The following is an 18,608-nucleotide window of genomic DNA, read 5'->3' on the forward strand; positions in this document are numbered from 1 at the left end:
AGTATCCAGGAGCTGGGTTTTTTAGGGGGAGTTTTATTTTATTTTGGTTTTTTATTTTTATTTGGGTGGGGGGAAGAGGGGAAGAATTTGGTTCCTGTGGCTGAGGGATACAATAAGAAGAAGCAAATACTTGCATAGTATCCATAACCACAGATAACTACTATATGACAAAACAATTACTGTATTTTTCGGACCATAAGATGCACCTGACCATAAGACGCACCCAGCTTTTATGGCAGGAGAGACTATGTGTGCCGGTGGCCGGCCATTTTTATTGCCGGCTCCCGGTGTAAACAAGCGGCGGATGTCCCGCTCGGGCTCCGCCGCCTCCGCGGGCAAGCTCCGCCCCGTCTCCCCGGGACACACACCTTCGGACCATAAGACGCACCCTCGTTTTCCCCCCACTTTTGGGGGGAAAAAAGTGCATCTTATGGTCCAAAAAATATGGTAAGCATTCCATTAGGTGTTGTACCATGTAACTAATGTACCAGTTGTAGCAGGCAAATTATTGTTAAGCCTACCATATGAGACTAACCTATGTGAAATCCAGAACTCATTTGTTTTTTCTCTTTTATTTATATAATATGTATAAAAAAGTAATAATTTGACACAATGGTCTGTTATCTGGGTTTGTATTTCAGATGCTGCTCATTTAATGTGGTTTGAAAGACTTTATGTATGGCTTCAGTGTTTTGAGAAATACATCCTGTATCCAGCAATAATATTGAATGGCCTCACCATCGCTGCTTTTTCAATTACCAAACACAAGAAATTTGGTACACAGTAAGTTGATTATAGTTCCTAGCCCAAGATTAATAATGATATGATTTTGTATTTAGATTAATGCACAAGAGATGATGAAGTTTAGTGTTGCATAAATGAATCTAGTTATTTGTCATGGCTTGGTTTTGTACAACTAATGAATAATAAGTACTAAATCTGATAATTATTGGCTGTAGTAACATAGTTGAAACCATTTTAGCATACGATAAAGAAGGTGTTTTAGCTACTGCTGCAACAAAACATGACCAAGAATAGAAAGACTGAAATTTATAAAAGCAAATTAAAGAATCAAATGTGTGTAGAAAACCTAAATGATAGTTAAAAACTGGAGATAGTATAACAGTCTGCAGGTGTTTGATGGGCGTATACACAACAGGGATGCTAGAATTAATGAGATGAAATGAAAAATCTAGGCTGCCATCAGAAAATACATCCTAACTGTGAGGTTTATGAAACTGTGAAATACCTGGAAACCTCATCACTACAGTCCATTGAAGGCTAGACTGCACAAAGCATTCAGCAATGTAGAGTGGTGAGTAGCCTTGCGTTAACAGGAACATGAGAAACACAGTATAAGCTTTTTCCATGTCTGATATCTCTGATTGGAGGTAAATGCTGCTGTTCCTCAGTATTCTAGTGTGTTCCTTGAAGACAACCTTTTATGGTAGAGATCTTTGCTTGATGACCTACAAAGTGCCATACATTAACTGTAGTGACTGGAGTGTCTTTACTGTGCAGAATTTCAGCAGAGTTTTTTCAGAATAGCAGTATATTAAAGGCTAGTTTTTTAAAATCATTTTTCAAGATCAAAGCTCCATTAAAATGGAACATATTTTTATACTATAACAATAAGATTAAAAAGATATAACAAATGGATGTTAGTTTAATTATGATTACTTTTTATTATAGTAATACATAGGGGTCCCAGGCCCATTTTTCTAGGGACTATATAGAGATAAGAAAAAGATGGTTGTAGCTCCAGAGAACTTCATCTAAATAAACTGTACATGTTTGCATATTATTCCTGAACTGAACGTTTTGAATTTCTATTCTAAAACAACATTTAATGAAAACTAGTATTATGTAGTTCCATATTGTGCACTATCATCTGTGAAATGGAAGTTTTGCAAGATGAAATGTACCCTTTGTGACATCTGTCAGCCCAGCTGTCTTCAAACTATGCCCTTGTTGCCACTTTTTTTTCAAGTCCATTGCCTGCATTCAGCTTGCAGACTACTAACTGGTAGGAATTTACAGCGACATTTTCAGAAAGGCCTATTTCCAAAAGTGAATCGGGCACTTGGGAAGCTAAATCTGACCGAAAGAAGTCAACATCCTACTGACTTGGGAGCCTGTGTGTTGCGCAGAATAAAACCAGGTCATTCTCACAGCTGCATAGGTTGAATAGGGCTACTAAACTTCACAGACAGGATTTAATTTGCCGCTAATCTTCAGATGCATCTGTGACACACTCAAGGAGCTGATCTGCTGAGTAACAGGATGCTACTTCTACATAGCTGTTTTTCAAAATAGAATCACACTTTAACATTGTCAAGCTCAAGTGATCAAAAATCGTGAATTGATCTTGCAGCAATCATGGGATAAAAAAGAAAGAAAGAGAGAATGTTTTTGGGTCAGCCCTCTGATCATTTAGCCTTTAGGGAAACGGCACAACTCTCTAAGGTATATGTGATCATTTATGGATTTTAAATTTGCTTATCAAAATACTTAAAAACAAACCCACAAAAAATTAATGTTTGGCTCCTCTTCAGAGTAGAGTCCACATAAGCTATGCCTGCAGTTCAATCCAAGACGTTTTTTTATTTTATATAGACATATTCAAATTAGTTTTAAGTTGGCTTGCTTAGATGCTGGTAGCAGTCTTGCCATGGTAGCATGCAGCTCAGTATGGGCTGCAGAATATACCCCAAAATCTGTATGAATATTCAGGGAGATAACCAACCCTGAGGTACATGTTACTGCAGCTAGCTGGCCACTGGTATTTGACCTAAAGCTACTGTATTTGTTGAATCAGGATGGGGAGGGGGGAAAAGACATTAGATTAGCTTAGATTCATGTACAAGTGAAGGGAGGAGACAGGCAGCTGCTGTCAGAATTGAGACGTGCAGCAGACTCCTGACCCCCACTCCACTTGCCCTCTGCAGCTCCTGGCCGCCTTTCCCCCGCCCCTTTACTGTCAGGCAGCTCAGCTTAGGCTTGGGCTGGATTCCCTCCTGAGCACAGAGCACAAGAAAATTTCATTCCCTGTCCTGGCAAATCAGCAGTGCCACTGCTGCTGCATGGGCAGCAGGGGCTGCACTTCCATGTGCTATGCTCTGGGAAGGAACAGAGCCCAAGCAGCCAGTAAGTGGGGCAGGGAGAGGCAGAGACTGCAGGGAGATGGGTGGGGGGGTAGGCAGAAGCTGTGGGGAGCTGGTGGAGGGGGTGAAGGTGACAGAGGGGCAAGAAGGCTGCAGGGGGAAGAATTGAGGGGGGCAGAGATCAAAGGGGGGCTACATGATCCCCCTTAGCCAGTGCTTTCCTTGTTATAAGGGGGGGTGGAGGTGTAAAACAACCCTGCAATAATTAGATTCTATACCTGGAAAATTATAACAAATTTATACATTTTCCATATATAGAATCTAATTATTCAGGGGTCAACTTAAATTCAGGGTAATTTAGATTCGAGTAAGTATTGTAGTTTGGATATATCCACGTGAGTGGTAGTGACATCTCTGGATTGCAGTCTGGATGTGCCTTTCATCTTTCTTGTCCCATTTGGTATGAAGGGCAGCCATTCTAGGCCTTGCCAGCCTTATATCTTGGAGAGAGAGAATAGAGAGTCAAGGGATAGTAGCTGTGCAATACTCATTCTTCCTCCATTCCCTTCCCACTTGCCTATTTTCTCCCCTTTCTTATCACTTCCTTTCCTCCCTTGCATTTCCCAGCAACTCATTCTCCTCCAGCACTCCTTTTTCCCATATGTCATCTTAATCAGCTTTTATGCTGCCTCTGTTCATGCATACTCCCTTTCATTCTGTCCTTTCTACCTCACAGTCCCTTGCAGTTCCCTCAGTTTTCCCTCATTTCTCTGTTATCATGAACTTACCAGGATATCTGCCTGGTAGTTTGTAGTCTTGTTACATTCTCCTATATCCTACCTTGCTCTCACTAAGGCTATGACTACAGGGCACAAAGCAGCACTGTGATGAGACACTCCTGAGAGGCAGAATTCAATGGTATGCATGCCACATTAACATGGCTACGCTGCTTCTAGTTTAAGAGCTAGCAGGCACGGCATCTCACATGACACTGCCTTGCATCCTATACACATACCTGAAGCGGCACTATCAGCTTAGCAGGGGTGGGCAATTATTTTGGGCTGAGGGCCACTTGCCAAGTTTTGGCAAGCTGTCAAGGGCCACATGGGTAGCCCTGCCCCTTGACGGGTGCCCCACCCCATGGTTGCCATATTGTGACCTGAAGTCCTTGCCCTTGCCCCTAGAAGTGCTCCTTTCAGCAAGGGGTTTTGCCATCTGAGAACCAGAAAAATACCAAATTATATTCTAAAAAGTGAATATCTAAAACATTCATTAATTTGATTTAAAAATATATTTTTGCCCTGGTTTACATGTATTTGTGTAGTGTACATAGAGGTGAAATGAACTCTTACTCTTGTATATTGAGGGAGGGTGAGGGCTGGGTATAGGTTTGTGGGGTAGGGGGGACAGTGTGCATGTGTCTGTGGAGCTGGATAGGTGTGGGGGTGTGAGGGAGCATGTGGGTGTGTACATGGATATGTGGCGTGTGTGTGGGTATGGGGTTTGTGGGGAGTTGCAGGGGGAGAGGGTGGCGGGGGTGTGTGAGGTATATGGTGGACGGGTATACATGTATGGCAGTATGAGGAGTGTGTGGGAGCATATGTATGGTGGGGGGGGGTGGGACTCACCCTGTGAATGAACACACACACGCACCTCCCATCCCTGGCCCTGTGTTCCCATTGTCTAGCGATGCAGCCGGGAGCCATGTGGTGCTGAAGCAGTGCGCAGACAAGAATGCAGAGAAATGACAGGGGTGGGATGGGGCTGGGCTGCTGGGCCCTACTGCCCCTGACTCCTGTCATCTTTAACAGGCAGCCAGGAGCAGATAAATATTAATTTTCTAAATTTTTTAGGGGCCCCGTGGGCTGGATAGAATGGCTTGGCAGGCTGGATTCAGCCCATGGGCAGGATTTTCCCCACTCTGGGTTAGCCCTGTTAAGATGGTGGCCTTTTTAGACATTTTATTTTGAGACCAAAAGGGACTGTTTTGTTGATTTTTGTCTGATCACCTGTATAAAACAAACCACTTAACCTCACCAAGTCATTTTCACATCAAGCCATAATGTCTGGGTGAGCTATAGCTAAAAAACTTCAAGTGATAGAGAGTGTTTCATATCCTTAAGAAGGTTTTTTCAATGATTAACTGCCTTTCAGTGTTAAAGGATAAGAGTTGAACTCTAAAAGTTTGAACATAGAAATCAGTAGATTATGAAAACTTAAGAAGAAAGCTAAATATTACAAGAATTAAAATAAACAGAATGACTGGCAACTCTGGTTTTAAGACAGAATTCACGTTGTCTGACCTTATAGTTTAAGTTTTAAAACACAGCTACTTTCAGTTTTAATTTGGCTTTCTCTCTGAAAGAAGGTGTCAGAACAAAGGCCAGAAGGTTCCAGCGTGGGCACTGTTTAATATATATATTTTTAGATTATTTAATTTTTAAAGAAGCTTCTTTGAGTGGAATTTGGGCACCCCACAATCCTAAAACAAAGTGAAAGTGTTGATCACCGGTTATAACATATGAGAAGAAACTCCCTGCTAGAGACAGACATTACGCATAAACTGGTTTAGGTATCAGAAACTGGTTTAAACTTGTTACAGAATAGATGTTCAGTGCACCTAAACCAGCTTGAAAATGGCCGACACTGGTTTGAGATAAACCTGGTTGAATGTAGTGTCAGACTTAACTGATTGGGCTCAAACCAGTTTATGCAATGTCTGTCAGAGACCCCTTGCTGGTTTAAGATAAACCCCCAGCATTCCAGCATGCTCTCTGGGCTGGGCAGGGTTCTCTGCTTCACAGCAGGTATGGCCTCTCCCCTCTGCTCCCTGGCTGGGTCTGCTGGCTTCTCCATGCCCCCCTCTGCCTCTTCTCTCACCACTTGCTGCTTAAGCAAGGATCCCTTCCTCCTCTCTCCACGGCATGGACCATAGCCAGCTTGTTGTATGTTAGCTAGTGCTGTATAAGGCTCCGGCAGCGACTGCAAACACACCGGGGTCTGCTGGCTCCTCCCTACCCTACCCCCCACCTTGTTGCTCAAGCAGGAAATCCCCCCCTCCCATCTCCCACAGCACAGACCCCAGCCCCACGGACTCTAGGCATGTGGTATGTTAGCTAATGCCAGTAGGCATCTCTGTGTGTGTCTCTCCAATTTCACTGGGACAGGCAGGCAGACAGAACAGGGCTTTTGGAACTATTCAACAGGTCACCCTGGTAAGCTGTTTAAGAAGAGTTTGAAGTAATGGGTGAAAGGCTACTGTTTTGCTAAGTGGGTGGTAAAGACTCTTATCAGCTCTGGGCTACCTTGCTTACCTGTCAGTTTTCTGCAGACAGTCTGACAAGCAGGGAGGGAGATTGAAAAGTCCCGTATCATCAACAAATGCATGCACTGCACACCCCACCTTGCCTCAGAGTGCTAGCAAGGGTCTGGGGACTGACAACTCTACTACCCCTTCAGCAACTAGTGGGGAAGAGCCTGGGATGATGAAGGCAGACACCACTAATGAGAAAGTCCTGCCGGGGCCTGGTCATGCCCCTCTCAGCTCAGCATTGTGGAAGGGAAGAGAGCGCTTCTCTAGTGCCCTGGCTTCTTGCCTGAGCCACTGCAGGCATATGCCTAAATTTCCTCAGTCCAGAGAGAATGGCTGCCCAGTTTCCAACCGGTTCAGCATAGCCAGATTAGACTAACCTGCAAAGATTGAATCAATTCAGACTCAGGCTTTTTGAATGTCTGTCCCTAACCTCTAAGGCTATGTCTTGGAAGTGATAAGGTACGAGTCCTGTCAGTGGACAGCAATTCCAAAATCTTGGGACTGGTGCCAGTCAGACACCAATATGTTTTCTCCAGAGGCAAACAGAGGAAGGAAGAGAGGGAGAATCAAGATACCTTCAAATATATATTTGTCTAGAAATGTGCTTGCTGGTAGTTAATAAGCCTGAACCATAGGCTACCTATATTACATAGTGCAGGTGGATTTGTGTACCATGATAGGTCTTTGTTGCCTACCTGTTGGAGGAGGAGTGTTATATATCTGAGAGTTGGAAAAAGGGAGGTTACTTACCATTATGACATTTTAAGGCCATCTTTCATGATTCTTATTCACATGCTCAATTCCCCTCTGAGATCAATGTAATGTTTTTGAGGTAATATCTTTGCAATTATATTTTCTAATTTCATTTACTTTTGTAATTAAAATTTTTAATTGGATTTTTTTTCTTGGAGGGGAGCTGATACTTTCTGCACAATTAGGAACTCATTGGAAGTTTCCAGAAGCAGAAATCCTAGCTGTTGATGAGGCTCACTGGACAGGCTCACATGGCTTCCCTTGTGGTCTGCTACTCTTCCTGCCTCAATAAGTTAAAAAATCATAGCTGAGTGAGTGCAGTTGTATCCTTTCTGCTACTGGCATTTAGCACCAAAGAGAGAACTTTCCTAAGTCGTATCTTTAAAGAAACAGAATTAACAGAAAACAATTTCCCCATATCCTCTAACACAGGGATGGGCAGTTATTTTGGGTGGAGGGCCACTTACTGTGTTTTGGCATGCCATCGAGGGATGCATGACAGGCAGCCAGGGGCAGATAAATATTAATTCTCTAAATTTTTTAGAGGCACCGTGGGTCAGATAGAATGGCCTGGTGGGCTGCATTTGGCCCACGGGCTGCATTTTGCCCACCCCTGCAGCAGGAGGGTATGTTTATAAAACTTCTGTCTGCCGAAAGTTTTAAGGATAGCAGAGGAACATCAGTAATGCTTTGCTTAGGGAAAAGGGTCTTTCAGCATTATCTATTGCTGCTGCTCCACGATCTAATTTCTTCTCTGCATTAATATCTTCCTCATTGCTCCAAGAATTTTCATTTTGGATGGAACAAATATGGTCATCTCATTTAGATGTGATTCATGAGAGGTTCAAAATGTTTTTACTCTAGTTCCTGTTTTTTCAATCAGAAATCTGCAAATAATTGAAAGCACCAGCTCTAGCAGGGTAAGAAATGAATTCTCTAGCCATTTCATTCAGACTGATGCCTAAGTGATTCTTGTGAGTGGCCTGAACTCAAATAAAGTTGGATCTGCAATAAAGGATAGCTGCAATGAACAAATGCAACATAAAATGAAATCAACTGAGCTGCACAATCTGAGAGCTTTGCTGAAATGACAGAAATGCAGTTTGAGCCAAGATATCTGGGTGAACTCAACATTCTTTTTAAAGTTTTTTGAGCTGTTAAGTGTCAGTGACTTTAGCAGGCATTTTACTGATTTGTTGCTGGTGTGAAGGAATATTTTTGTTGCATTTTGCAACCATTGGACCTGATTCTGATCTTACATATTGGTGACTTCAGAGTCCCTGTCTGTGGTTGCCGGCATTTAAAAAGTACTTCAGGGAAAGTTCTGTAAGTCACCTGTGATTGCAAGAAGACAATTAGTCTGCATTAAAAAAGAGAGTTGCATATGCACTGTGGTGAATTTTAGGTCATTCTTTGAAGGCTAAAATCAGTGAATGACTTAAGTGCCTAAAGTAGGGTTTGGACTTATTTAGACTTGTAAGCCTAAATGTACTCTTTATAAAAAATATTATTCAGCTGCTGCCTAACCTTTGAGGCATTGGAGCGTACTAGATTCCTCCCCATTTTCACTTTAAAGCTCCCCATGTGCCTAGATTTGTGCCTTCAAGTTCCCAGAAACCACCCAAGCTTGGCGCCTGTCTCCTGTCTAAGGTTAGGATCTTATTTGCAGTCAAAGGGAGGGTCTGACTTTCAACATGGGTAAACTGAGAGTCACAAATTAATTGTTAAAGATCTTTGGAGGTTGAATAGCCAAATGCTGTACTCTTATAGTTGGACAGCCTTTCTTTTTAGTGGAAAACTCATTTAGTTTTCTGAGCAGATACCTACTACTTAGAGTCCAGGTTACGTTCCCTTTCTGTAGCTTTTTTTCACAGGTAGCAAAACAGACTGTATGCACTAGGTGAGTTAGTTTTCACATCAGTTTATACAAGTTAAACTGTATTTTATTGAACTATATCATTATAAGGGACCGTCTGCCTAATGAATGCTTTTCTTTTATAATACAACATTGTTCCTGTGTTAGAGTCTGTTAAGTATCAAACAAATATGTATTATTGGGAGCATAAAGCTATGCTGTTATGGATAAATTAAGCTAACATAGAACAAAGTCATCTATAGGCTGCATGCATATAGACACACCAACCAAAAATGGGTCTGGTATGGCTGTCCACTTTCATTAAGTGTCAATTATTTTCTTTTTTGTTTGTTGTTACTTTGACTTAATTAAATGTATTCTTTTTCACCCCTACAGCTGTGATATTATCCTGATAACAGTTGCTGGAATGAAGCTACTTCGGTCCTCATTCTGTAATCCTATTAATCAATTTGTTACTTTAAGCTTCACTGTAGTCTTCTTCCACTTTGACAGTGGAGAGAGCTCAGATGACTTCTTGCTGAATTTCTTCATGATGTCCATTGTGTTTCACAAGGCAAGTTTGCAGACACCGTTATTTTCTTTCATCTTAAATATTTGCATGGATTTAACTTGTCTTTCCAGTGTTACAACATTAATAAATGGATAGCAATTTTTTAAGATGACTTATTGTCTCATTTTATCAGAGACAGGCCATTGATTAAATTCTCTACAGCAGTGGTCTACAAACTTTTTTGATCGCGCAACCCATCAGTAAAAAATTTTGGACCATGCACCCCCAATATATGTGTATTTATATAAATATAAATAGAAGTTATAATATTTTCTTCCCATACCCCAATGGATCGTCTTGCGCACCCCACTTTGGAGACCGCTGCTTTACAGGACTGATCATTAGCTTTAAAGTTAAATGTCTTCTGTCTCTCTGCAAAACATCAGCATTCATAGGATGCATTACTTCAGCATTCATAGGATGCTATGTAAGTTCAAACTTGTGATTTAGTTATTTTATATATATTCAAGAATGGAATCATAAATGACTTGGAAAGGGGCCTCTTGAGTCATTAGTACAGGGCTGCCCTCTAGATGAATTGCTGGAGTGTTTTTTTTTTTTTGATCTAGGCTTACTTTAAATGTCTCAAGTGTTTGACTCAACAATTTCCTTTGGGAAATTATTCCATTTTCTAATTGTCCTTATGATAAAAAATATTTTCCTAATGTTAGACATAATTTTTTCCTTTCTTAGTTTCAAGCCATTACCCTTGTTGTGCTGTCCTTAACCTTAAGGTCAAGGTTTTTTCAACCCTTTTACATCTTTAACTCTCAACTTCTATGGACTGTCTTCACTTTGGTTTTTTTCTGAGTTATACTCACAATTCTGAAATTTATCTACACCAACTGTGGGACTGGATTCTGCCCTGATTGCTCATTCACAGAAATCAAAAGCATATTTAATTGACATTGTGCTTAAAACCACAAGAAGTCACTGGAGCTGTGTCTGTGTTAGAGCTTCCAGCACTATTAATGCTAATTACCTAAGCTTGGTGGGAACATTTTTTGTTTTTTTTAATATGGTCCCCTGTCACTATGGTATCAGTCCTGATGCAGTTGGACCCACTAATAGCACTGGCAAAATATTGTTGCTAAAATATCTTAGTGTAGACATGGTCTGTCAGTGTGACCCAGCTAACTTCCATTACATAACTGAGAGGGGATTGGCATGATACTATGGTTGCTGAGCCTGTATATCAGAGAGGTCCGACAATAAAAGGACATATGTCTAGCCTCTGAGCACAAGGAGATCAGCCCTCAGTGTCATCTCTACTTAATATCCTAACCTCAAGAACTACTGGGATTTGAGGGCATCGGTGGGCCTATGTTTAACTTCTCTATTATTTTTTTTAGGAGTGAAAATGTGGGTTTCAGGTGATAGATATTGGTACTTGATGAGTCACATGATGGTCTTAATCACTCATCAAGATTCTTGGGTGCCCTGGTAGACATGGCATCAACCTAAGAGAAATTGTTGATTATTTTGATTATTTTGATTAACAGAAATTCCTGGTTATATTGATATTTTCATTAACTAAACAGAGCTTGTTTGTACATAGTGTGTGGCTGTTGGACTGGCAACTGCAGCAAGAGCTGTGCAGTCACCCTCTGAAACTCATTTCTATGCTTTTTCAAATTGGACAAAAAGCAGAGGCTCCTAGGATCTTTAGTTCTTCATCAGCATGTTACAGTTTCTATGAAGAAAGCTCCATGTTTGTAGATTGGGAGTTTACAAGAAACTTTTTTTGTTCCTCAAATGCTGGGTATATGAAGCCTCCTAGAGAATTAGCAAGTTAGGCTTAGAAGAGATAGGTTAGTGAGGAGAATGAGAGTGGCTAGGGGCAGATATTAAAACCCTGAGCCTGAACTGATTCAATCTTTGCAGGTTAGTCTACCATGGCTAGGCTGAGCTAGTTTGTAACAGCACAGACATCCCAGACATGCAGGCACATGTCTGCAGTGGCTCAGGCTAGAAGCTGGGGGGCTCTAGAGCAGCCCTCCCTTTCTTTCCACAGCACTGAGCTGATTGGGTTGTGGCCAGACCCCAGCAGGGCGCTCTGATTAGCCCAGCAGGGAATTGATGACAGTGTTTATCACCCCCTAACTCAGACTTTACCACTCCATTAAGAAAACAACAGAGGGACATTACTAGCTACCTGTTGATTTTGCCTGTTGATTCTGCTTGTTCATTCAGCACTGACCGTAGCCAACATGTGGTCTGCTAGCTAATACACAGATATCTCCTCAGCAAGGTAGAGGGGGAATTCCTGCTTATCAGGGAGTGTGTGTGTGTGGGGAGGGGAGTAGCCTGCAGCCTATGCTAGAGCTCCAGCCAGGGAGCAGAGGGGAGGGGCCAGCCCTCCTGTAAAGCAGAGACCCCCACCCAGCCCAGGGAGCATGCTAGGATGCTGAGGGAGTCTGATTTATCTTAAACCAGCAAGGGGTCTGGGACAGACATTGCATAAACTGGTTTGAGCCAAATCCATTAAGTCTGATGCTACATTCAACCAGGTTTATCTGAAACCAGTTTTAGCCATTTTCAAACTGATGTATGCACCTGAACATCTGTTCTGTTACAGGTTTAAACCTGTTTCTGATCACTCAAACTGGTTTATGTGTAATGTCTGTGAGATAAGTAATGGTGTATGCTAAATTAAACATGGAGCCCTGTGCTTTGAATTTTTATAGGTTTGCTAAAATAAAAGCTTCAGTACCTGATTGTAAGTATATATTACAGACATGATTTAACAGTGCATTTTCAGCATAGTTCCATCACATTTTCAAAATCCCATTAAACCTGAACTTTTGAAGATTCATTAGTTCATCAGGTGGCCTTGTCCTTGTGGCGTTTTATAAAAATTGAAAGTAAATGGCTGAAAAGCCTCTCCACGCAATGGTTATTCATGCTCTAAAAAACAGCATTATAGCAATTTAAAGTCCTATTAATTTCAAATCCAAAAAATAAGTTGTTTTACTTCAATTAAACAATAGCCTATGATTAGTTCAAAAAGATTTGATGGCACTCTTATAAAATCTTTCTTTTCACTTGGAGCTAAGGATAATATCAAATAAAGATGTATGTGCTTTCCATGCAACAAGTTTTAATCAGACTGTATCTGGTTCTGTTCCTATAAGCTTTATGAGTCTTTACAACTTCAGCCGCCGACAGCTTCAATCGAGGCACAGGCTAGTCGTATCAGTATTCACAACTCTTTTTAAGAAGACAGAATAAGAAGTTTATATTACCATCACCTTTTGACTATGTAGAAATAACCCATAAAATGGTACACTAAAAGCTCTGTTATCCAGCATCCCCTGGGAATGGGTGATGCTGAATAACAAAATATGCCGGTTAATTGAGCAGCTGCGGCTGTCATTTCTCCTGCCCCACCCGCGGCATCGCCGCCCTTCCCGCAGCATCGCTGCCCATCCTGCAGGGCCTGCAGGACAGGGAGGTGGGCCTCACATGGCTCCACACAGACTATGTCCCTGGGCTGTGGAGGCTCGGCAGTGCAGGCTGCTTTGCCCCGGGCCGTGGAGGCTTGGAGAAACCGGAAGTGCCGTGGTGGGCACTTACGGTTTCACTTTATCTTACAAGCTGGCAAGCGGGCTAGTGGAGCATGCTGGATTGTAAGATGCCGGATAGTGCATCTTTTACTGTAGTCAGTATCCGCTTACTCATTGAAGGTGTGAACTTTCCACTGTCTGGATAATGGGACTTTTATAAGTGTTACATCCAACGTAACCATATTGATGGCAATTTTTGAGCAGAGGGAGTCCACAAAAAAACATTTGCTTGCTATCTAAGTGATATTGCATTGAATGTACACCTTTTTTTTTTTTCTTCTTCTGCCAGAGACTGGAGGAAACTACATTTAAAGGCAATATATGTTCACAGTTTGGTTAGTGGCTCATTAGGCAGATTTATGCTGAATAAGCTTCATTACTAATGGCAGGTAGAATATTTCTGAATCTATTGGTGATCATGTTTCTTCCTTTATGGTGCTGTGATGATGCTATTAATACAGTTCAGTCAAATCAGAGAATTCAAATCAACATGACTGCTCACCGAGCAAATCAGGGCATTAAAACCACAATGGCTGCTCACAGATTTCTGTCTACATTTACAAATAACCATGTCTCCCACGCTAAGGCAATTATATATCAACACAAGAGGAGATTTTTTTGTTTAATCAATGTGGACGTTTTTGTCCTTTTTAATGCCATATAACTTATTAAAGCCACATGACTAATTTTGTGCTCTTTTGAAGGTTTTAACCCTTATCTGCATTTTACAAGTTGTAGAATTTAAAAGTTTAATATTAGAAACAGGGTAGATAAGCATGAATTGAGTACAGTTTTAGGTTTCAAATTACCTTATGAAAGGACCAAGGTAAATGATTAGAACAGCTTTGTATGTTTTTTGAAGAATGGCTAAAACCTTGATTCAAATAGAATAGGGTTTCTTAACCTTTTTCATTTTTTGCTATTTACTATGGCCTGTGGCACACATTACACTTAAGATGTGATTAACCAGTTAATCATATCTTAAGTTGTTAGCAGGCCGCATGGTTAATAGGTGGTAGATGGTTAATGTTTAATAGGTAGTAAAACAAGGAATAAGCTACGAAGTTATTACACAGAACGTGTAATAACTGTGGTCGATTTCTATCACACCATTAATTGGATGTGTGGCCAGACACATGACATGCCCCTGTGATGGGGCTCTTAGAAATGTCCATTCTTTGAAGTCTTTAAAACAAAAAATGTGTAATACAGAGATAGCAGCTATATCTCAAACAGAAATTATGGACTTAATGCTTAGACTACATCTTCTGTGATCTTAAACTCTGTGAATCTATGGAAGCACTTCACGTGAGCCACTGGTTCTCCCTGGACTTCCTGGGAGACACTGTGAATATCATGTGATGGTCTGAGCTATTCAAGTTAATTGAAAAGAGAGCCAGGTACAAAGCACTGAGAAAAATATTGATTGGAATCAAGGCAGTGGTAGAACAGGAAATAAGTGCATTTCACCCTGGACTTTTTGGTATGTGAGAGGAATTAACTTTTGAAGTTATTTCCATATTCCATATTTCATAAAGTGAAAATATTGTTCAGTTCTTGGTGGAAGAAGAAACAATGAACTATTTGGAGTCATTAAAGAAAGCAGTTAGTTCTTGCATCAGTCTGATATCTATCAACACAATAGTTTAATAGAGCTAAGTTGGGGAAAATCATAATTGTTTAACTGAATGGGGTTTAAGCAATAGTTCATGCCTCAGAAACATGTTTAAAAAGGAGTATGGCCAGTACAGCTCCTTCTGATAGCCATGCTACTATGTGAATTGGTTTTAGAGGATGCTGCAAGATTTGGTTATTCAAGACTAAGAAGAAAGGGAGTGTAATGAAACAAGGGACCACACAAGCAGCAAAGGCTCTAGGCTTAATACAGGATGACTGTCAACAGGGATGATGTCAATGGGAATCCTCTCCAGCACACTTGCTAGGTTTGTTAAAAAGGTAGCTTTGCACTTTCCTCAGTGCAGTGATGCATTGTAAAACCACTGTGTGACAAGTGGGCCATTGATGTATTTTAAAAGCTTGCACAAACCCCTTCTGGAGCCTTGAATGCTAAAGACACACTTAGCATTCCTTGAGTTCAGGGGAGGGAAGGTAGATTAGCTGTGGCTGCCTTACATGAGAGCACTGGGTGGCATGGGCGGGTCCAGAATTTTGGAAAGTGGGATGTGGGAGCAATGACCTGTGTTACAGGAGTGGCAGTCCCCCAGCTCCCAGCCTGCCCACACAGACTCCAGCATGGGCACACTGTGCCAGAGGGGCAGTAGTGGGGGATTTTTTGTAAGTCCTTCAAGCAGGTAAGGATCTTCCCTTCCCCTCCATACTTATTCCCCTCCCTTCCTCCCCACCTTTCCCCCACCCTCCCCCATCTGCTGATGCTTCTGTCCCCAGGGCTAGGTACAGACATTACACATAGACCAGTTTAAGTGGTCAGAAACTGGTTTAAACCTGTAACAGAACAGATGTTCAATGCACATAAACCAGTTTGAAAATGGCTGAAACCAGTTTGAGTTAAACCTGGTTGAATGTAGTGTCAGACTTAACTGATTTGGCTCAAACCAGTTTATGCAATGTGTCCCAGACCCATTGCTGGTTTAAGATGAATCAAACTCCCCCAGCATCCTAGCATGCTGTCTAGGCTGGGTGGGGCTCTCTGCTCCACAGCAGAACTGGCCCCTTGCCTCTGCTCCCTGGCTGGAGCTCCGGCAGAGAGTGCAGGCTGCTCCCCCTCTCCCCTCACCACTCGCTGCTAAGCAGGAATTCCCCCCTCCCCTCTGTCTTGATGAAAGGTGTCTGTGTATTAATTAACTGGAAGACCACATGCTTGCTGGGGTCAGTGCTGAATCACCAGGTAGCTGGTAATGTCCTCCTGTTGTTTTCTTGACGGGTTGATAAGCACTGAGTTAGGGGGTGATAAGCACTGTTATCAATTCCCTACTGGGCTAATCAGAGCGTCCTGCTGGGGCTTGGCCACACACCTCTCCACTCAGTATTGTGCAAGGGAAGGGAGGGCTGCTCTAGTGCCCCCCAGCTTCTAGCCTGAGCCACTGCAGACATGTGCCTGCATGTCTGGGATGTCTGTGCAGTTACAAAGTGATTTAGCCTAGCCAGGTTAGACAACCCTGCAAAGATTGAATCAATTCAGGCTCAGGCTTTTTGAATGTCTGTCCCTAGCCCAGATGACTCACGGTTACGGGGCCTCTAGAGCTGCTCTTCCTAGGCTGCACATGGAGCCAGGCTTAGCAGTGGCAGGAGGTGGATTCCCTTCCTGTGTCTGCATCCATGCTGTCAGGGAACACTGGGGGAGGGGAGGTCCCTGCTCACTGCTGCTGCTGTCTCTATATGTGCCTGGCTCTGTGTGAAGTTTGGCTGGAGCAGGTAAAAGTGGCTTTGGAGCTTCCCTGCTCCTACCCCAGTGCAGCTGGAGACAGCAGCAGTGATGATCAGGGAGGTGGGGAGGGGAGTGGAGGTGCTACTGAGCATGAAGGAGAAATGAATGGGGAATTCTTACTTGCTTTGTGACTTTAAAAAAAAAGGTCTCTGGCTCCTACTCTTTTAGTGTAGCTGACGTAACACAGGGGGCTGCATCCATGCCGCTACACCCCCCTCTGGATCTGCCTCTGGTGGGGGAAAGGAAGAGAGGAATGCCCTCCTCCCTCCTTCCCAGTCTGCTTAAACCAGAGCAACCATAATTGAGTCATTTGGATATTGTACTTAGTGATTTGGTCGTATTCAAGCACACCAACAGCCTGCCCTACGCAGTGTGATTAGATGGCACAGGCCATCTTTGTGTACTTGATGAGGGGCTACAGGGCTGAAGGGCACTGCACATAATTAGTCCACGTCCTCCTTTTATACCTGAGGTATTGGAACTTTGTCTCCTTAGTGCATTTAGGTATGCTTCAAACTATTTTCTGATTGTTAAGAAACCTGAGACTTTTTAGATTTGGTGAGTCTCCACCCTGTACTTTTTGAAACAAGGGTGGGGTGATGATTTGTCTCCATGAATCTTCTTTGTTAGTGCATAAACAAGTGAATTGGGCATGTCCTAGTGACTGATGTAGGAAGCTGCCATGTACAGTCAAAGCAACTGTAGCTGGAGAATTCTCCTAGTGGTCTGTACTGCTCCCTCTCTCTGCCTGTCTGTTATCTTTCTCAAGTGTGGCAGCAGGCAGCAAGGTGCTTCTGTGTCAAACACTCTCAAATTCAGTGCTGCAACTAGGGTCATTGTCACGGGCTTCCATGTGGAATGCCAAAAGAAGAAGAAATGCATTTTAAATTTTCTCTGGCCTGGTGACTTCTGCTGAGCTCCCGTTGTTTTAAAGAAATGGGACCCATATTCTCACGTATCCCATCTGTACATATCAGAGCCAATAACATTAACCCTCTAATCAGTAAGGCTACAACTTAGGGTTTTTTTCTGTCTCTAGTATGTTATTGGCAGGCAGTCTAATGGCCTCTTAATTTGTGTGTGTGGATGAACTAATTAGCAATACTAAAATATGAAATCACCTTATATTTTTCTGATAATCAGATCCTCTGAGGGTTCAAAATTTGTCTTCATGCATAAGACAGAATAATCAAAGAACCAGAGCTTGTTAAATTTGCCTTCATTAACACTGCATTCATTTGCCTAAGTAGTCTTACCCCTGCTGAGCTCACTTATGGATACGTTTTCCTTGTCTGTTAGTCTCTTTTTATTTCCCCTCATTGCATTTGCCAACTTAGAAGTAAAAAAAAAAAGTAAAGTTTTTCTTATTTTTATTGAGGTTGTTTTCTTTTAGCAAAGAGGAACAATACTATTGTATGTTATATAAGTTAATCTTCATGTCACAGCAGCTCCAGCTAACATAGGCTGTAACAATTTGCCAAACCTGTACAAATCAGGCTCAGCTCTTCAAGAGTTTCATACCCTTACCATGATGATTCCAGTGGGGCAGAACATATACATAGCATCTTATTTTTTCTTCATCTGATGAGAAATTGTAACCTTTGACCATCTTCTTACTTTGCTATAGTCTAGTAATTAACCTCGTTAAACCTTTTAAATTGTCTTTGTGGGCACAAACCACAGACCTCTTAGTTAACTTACTAGCTTCAGTTAATTTAGGTGCTACCCTAAGTCAAAACCCTTGCTCTTTTCTTTTCCCCTTATAATTTTCAGACTTCCTTTAAAGTGATGATGTTTTACTTCAAAACTTCTGTCACTGAATCATTAATTCATATTCTAATCCATTTCTTGCCATTTGTGCACACTGAAATCCAATGTCTTAATCAGCTGCTCCCTCTTAGCTCACAGCTGTTCCATCAACTTCTGATATCTGGCAAATAAATCCCTGATAAGACACTTCCTGTTGAGTAAATTACCCAAGGCTACATTTGATATTTGACAGGATAATCTTAGTGGTTACTTTTTGGCTGCTGTAGCTGT

At 41.9% G+C, this 18,608-nt stretch overlaps 1 protein-coding gene across 1 annotated transcript in view; it reads left to right on the plus strand.

Annotated features, from left to right (window-relative positions):
• Positions 1–18,608, plus strand: part of PCNX2 (pecanex homolog 2 (Drosophila)) — a 258,890-nt gene that overhangs the window by 131,797 nt on the left and 108,485 nt on the right. The window contains 2 exon segments of the mRNA XM_019549852.1: positions 642–783; positions 9,422–9,599. Coding sequence (XP_019405397.1) covers positions 642–783; positions 9,422–9,599 — 320 coding nt within the window.

Source organism: Crocodylus porosus, unplaced genomic scaffold, assembly GCF_001723895.1.
Source record: "Crocodylus porosus isolate Cpor-Errol unplaced genomic scaffold, CroPor_comp1, whole genome shotgun sequence".
In the NCBI taxonomy this organism is placed as follows: Eukaryota; Metazoa; Chordata; order Crocodylia; family Crocodylidae; genus Crocodylus; species Crocodylus porosus.